The following is a 4,361-nucleotide window of genomic DNA, read 5'->3' as shown; positions in this document are numbered from 1 at the left end:
AAATCCTTATCCATCTGACCAATCGGCTCCTTTTCATCAGGGGAACAAAACGGTCAGAGGGATTTCCAAAATTCTCAAAACTGACCGAGTTATTTATTTTTGGGCCCTCCAATTTTGCCAGGGATGGGAACAACCTACCGTATATGGTAATAATCGCTCGATATGGCATTTAGGCGCTCGATCTGCATAGGTGACTGCACGCAATGGTCCCCGTTGTGCAGTCCAAATAATCTACAGCGCAGGTTTGAAGGTGCAGCGGATTTCAAACTCTGCCCAAGAGGTCTTTCTCAGCTCACGATGGACCCTAGGTATTTGGCCGACTATGTCACCCCCTAGGGGCCCAGTTAGGCGCCGACCCTAGGCTAGGGTTAGCCCTGCTCGCCGCACGATTTTGCCACTGTGCAAAGTAGGCGCCGACTAAGCGCCCCGCTCCATAGTATGCCCAAAGATCCCACGGCAAGACCGAGGAGGTCCACCGCAGGCCCAACCGGCGAGCTTGCGGACCATTCGTACCTCCATGAGCCGACTTGGAAGACGGACACCCCGAGAATGCGCCTGGTATGTTCTCGAACATCCTTGGCATGCGTTTCCTGCTCAAACATCACTCGTCTGTGTCAGATTTGGAAGGCGTTGGCGAAGAGCAAGTACCGCTTGGACGACAGTGATTTGAAGGGATATGTGCATGATCGTGACTTGTTCGTTCACGCTCTTTCTCGTATTTGGCCGTCGTGAGTCTAATGCCCATTTGCTTGTATAGCGACGATAGCGACAAAATGATAGTCCAGTACAGGGAGCGCATCGTGCAACACGTCGCGTGGGAGCTGTACGATGGCCCAACAGGGTTCTGGAGAAAGTGCGTTCCACCTCTTCATCTTCGCGGATTTCCACTCCTTTGTACGTGGAACCACGCTCATAACTCCCCGTTTTCAGACTCAAGACTGAGTTGGATGAACATGTGGCCGAGTACGGCAACAAGGAAGGGTTCCGCTACCCTCACGACTACCGCCCTGGTGGACGGTACGACCTCGACGGAGACCCTCCCCCCTACCAGCCACGGCGTGCGCCCGTGCCCGACCGTGCGGAGTCCCCTGCCCCCCTAAGACCCGATCCCTATGTCGGAGACTCGATGGTTCTGGCTGGTGCCAAGCAGCTGCTCCCGGGGTGGCTTTGGACTGCGTGCAACAAACAGCTCGACGCTGAGCACGGGCCCCCGACGCAACCCGGCGCGAACCTACAAGTCCGCGAGGAGCTCATGGGCGCGTTCATGCAACCGTCGTATGGAAATTATCCTGCGCGCCCAGACGACGATATCCGGTGGTCACTCGTCAACTTCGGCCTCGATAAGGTTTTGAGTGTAGCTCCATGTGCGCCGCAGAAGGGCTCGGAGGGATGGGGGCTCCCCGTGCCGGATCTGGAGTTTGTGCAAGTACCAGGCACACGGGATGGGTACTATGAATGGAACGACGAATATCTGGAGAAGGTCTTCGAACAGATACACGACCTTGCCTCCAGATACGGGCTCGGAGAGTGTGACGGCGGCTGGCAGGTCGTCCGCTGGAAGGTGTACGACGAGGTACGTCCAAAGCCATACTGGTCAAGCTGCGTTGTGGGCTCACAGGGTTTGATGTCGTCAGTACGTCGAGTGCCTCCGGCGGGGCCCGCGGTACGACCCGGTCACGAATCAGTGGGTTGACGATGCGAAGTTCTGGCTCGACGAGCATCAGTATGAAGTGGGGACGGCGGAGCTGCGCGCGACTCTTCGCGATCGGTGCGCGGCGGGGCTGCGCTTCAACGCCCTCTTACCCGTACACCCTCCCATCGTCGCGGCTTAGTTCCGGGGAGGCTCTATTATGCTATAGTCTCTCGGCTGCTACCGTTATGTGGGCTCTCTAGTGTACGCGAGTGCCCATCGTTTCATAGTCCGGTCCGACTCGGTCCAAGTAATATATCTGTACGATTCTGAAACGTCTTCACGTGCAAGTACTAGGACTGAGGGCGCAGTAGCACCCCGCTATCCTGCTCGCTTTCTCATCCTTTCCCCGCCCGCCGCCTTGTCAATGCCGGACGTATGATCATAGAAGATCCGCAATCTCTGTATAGATGTACAACGCGCTATGCTGTTACAAAGTTTGGTACAAGAATTTAATCACCTGCGAGAAGGTTCAGAGGGCTCGAGCATACGACTAGCATCCCTTTGGATGCAACACGATCGCCGGAATCCCACCGCCGAATCCGGTGACCCTCTCAGACACTCTCGCACGCCACCTCTTGTCCGACAGACGTGAACTCAACGTCGTCTGACCAAGATTCGTAGCGCGCGAGGGCGTCTCCCAGCTCAGCCACCATCTTCTTGGTGTTCGCGACGGCGTCCCTTCCGAGCGGGAAGTGCAGAGGGGGGTCCGGGATCGCCGCCGCCCGGTAGAACACATCCGCCAACTTCGTGGTATCGCCGGCCGGCATGAACGCGTCCCAGCCTGCGCGCATGGCGCTCGGCATCGGAGACGTGAGGTAGGCGGGGTGCGGGGATGTCCACTTCATGATGTGGGAGATGAGCTCGGTCTGGAAGAAACCTGGCTCGAGCAGCGTGACCTGGGCGAGCCGATGAGGTTCAGAACCATGCGTGTCGTCAAACATGGGGTGTTCTTACCTTGATGTTCCAAGCGGGGTCGAGCTCTTGGACGATACTCTTCGTGAACCCTTCCAATGCTATGAGAGTGACGTCGGGTGAGTACGAGTCGCTCGGTCGTAAGCTGGTAGACTGCTCACCGTGCTTCGACGCGGAGTAGAAAGCCAGGCAGTTGGCGCCCACGATCCCATACATGGACGTCATCTGCAGGAGACGACCGCCGTCGCCCGGGGGATTGGACTCGCGAAAGAACTTGACAGCTTCGCGGGTGACGCTAACTGCACCCCAGAAGTTGGTCTCGAAGAGCGCGCGCGCATCGACGTCCAGGACGCTCTCGATCTCTCCCAGGTCGGCATACCCGGCATTGTTGAAGACGATGTCGACGCGGCCGAAGACACTCTTAGCGTGAACGAAGGCGTCGGCGACCTCTTGCGGCTGGGTGACGTCCGTTTTGACCACGAGGATGCGGTCAGAGGAGTACTGGTTCACGAGGTCGTCGAGGAGGTGTGCGCGACGGGCTATGGCGACGACTATCTCGCCGTTCTTGAGGACAACATCGCACAGGGCGCGGCCGAAGCCAGATGAGGCACCAGTAACTGGTCGTCCGTTAGCCCAGAGGATACACGGAGTCGGAGTCGACTTACTCAGCCATACTCGGGGAGACGAGGACATCGCAGTAAGGAGTGGTAGGCGTGGTGGGGCCATAGCGGGAGCACGACCGGTATTTGTGTCTTATCTGCAGGCCTCCCACGACGGCGCTTCGGTTGTGTTCGAGTAATCGATCTGCCAGGTACAATGTGGCCGCAACGCCTTCCATGCACAAGGAGTAGAGTTCGACCAGCAGGGGCAGCTGTTAGCCTCGGCGAGTCGGCGGGAAGCGTCTGTGCCGTGTCACGAGAAGCCGCCCAACGTCGTGGCAGAACAGAAGAGCCTGGAAATGGTATGATCATTGAGTACGGAAGCAGTATGTGGAACTCACAGAGCTGTAACAAGAATACACCGTTGAAGGTTTGGAAGTCGCTGGCACACAGCAGACTGTCCACCCGACATGGGTTGTTTCAGCGTCAGGAGCACGCAAATGGCGAGCTGTATACTAAACGTAGAGCGGTTATTTTGTCAGTAAAATTCGCCGTATTGATCAGCTATATGTCTGTGCTTTGTCTGGCATGGCGCTGTGGAATGAGCAAGTGGCATGAGTCGATTGGGTCCGAATTGCTGGCGTGAGGCTCGGAGCCAAGGAGCGCTGAACGACGTTGATCGTAAGTTCGACGATCCCAGTCACGCTCGGCTTTGATATCATCAGGGTCACAAGGGGTCACTACTATGGAGCGGGGCGCTTAGTCGGCGCCTACTTTGCACAGTGGCAAAATCGTGCGGCGAGCAGGGCTAACCCTAGCCTAGGGTCGGCGCCTAACTGGGCCCCTAGGGGGTGACATAGTCGGCCAAATACCTAGGGTCCATCGTGAGCTGAGAAAGACCTCTTGGGCAGAGTTTGAAATCCGCTGCACCTTCAAACCTGCGCTGTAGATTATTTGGACTGCACAACGGGGACCATTGCGTGCAGTCACCTATGCAGATCGAGCGCCTAAATGCCATATCGAGCGATTATTACCATATACGGTAGGTTGTTCCCATCCCTGGCAAAATTGGAGGGCCCAAAAATAAATAACTCGGTCAGTTTTGAGAATTTTGGAAATCCCTCTGACCGTTTTGTTCCCCTGATGAAAAGGAGTCG

The 4,361-nt window shown here is 56.8% G+C and overlaps 2 protein-coding genes across 2 annotated transcripts; one reads left to right on the top strand and one right to left on the bottom strand.

The window, feature by feature from the left end:
* Positions 1 to 306: 306 nt before the first annotated feature.
* TRAVEDRAFT_75323 (uncharacterized protein) lies at positions 307 to 1,935 on the top strand. Its single transcript, XM_008046660.1, has 5 exons — positions 307 to 558; positions 619 to 695; positions 758 to 853; positions 931 to 1,573; positions 1,635 to 1,935. The coding sequence occupies exons 1-5, from the start codon at positions 439 to 441 to the stop codon at positions 1,830 to 1,832; spliced, it is 1,134 nt and encodes a 377-aa protein (XP_008044851.1). The 5' UTR covers positions 307 to 438; the 3' UTR covers positions 1,833 to 1,935.
* A 276-nt stretch (positions 1,936 to 2,211) lies between these two features.
* On the bottom strand, positions 2,212 to 3,298 carry TRAVEDRAFT_175399 (NAD-P-binding protein; the record flags this gene model as incomplete). Its single annotated transcript, XM_008046659.1, has 4 exons — positions 2,212 to 2,589; positions 2,648 to 2,706; positions 2,767 to 3,222; positions 3,271 to 3,298. 4 exons carry the CDS (start codon positions 3,296 to 3,298, stop codon positions 2,245 to 2,247), a joined length of 888 nt encoding a protein of 295 aa, XP_008044850.1. The 3' UTR covers positions 2,212 to 2,244.
* Between the last annotated feature and the right edge of the window lie 1,063 nt (positions 3,299 to 4,361).

This window comes from Trametes versicolor, assembly GCF_000271585.1.
Source record: "Trametes versicolor FP-101664 SS1 unplaced genomic scaffold TRAVEscaffold_14, whole genome shotgun sequence".
Taxonomy (NCBI): Eukaryota; Fungi; Basidiomycota; class Agaricomycetes; order Polyporales; family Polyporaceae; genus Trametes; species Trametes versicolor.
Note: the sequence above shows the minus strand (reverse complement) of the source record. Positions and strands in the feature narration are given on the sequence as shown.

Coding starts and splice junctions, on each gene's coding strand:
- TRAVEDRAFT_75323 (XM_008046660.1), top strand. CDS start 439: ATGCCCAAAGATCCCACGGCAAGACCGAGGAGGTCCACCGCAGGCCCA. Junction 559..618: donor ACACCCCGAGAATGCGCCTG/GTATGTTCTCGA, acceptor CGTCTGTGTCAG/ATTTGGAAGGCGTTGGCGAA. Junction 696..757: donor TATGTGCATGATCGTGACTT/GTTCGTTCACGC, acceptor TTGCTTGTATAG/CGACGATAGCGACAAAATGA.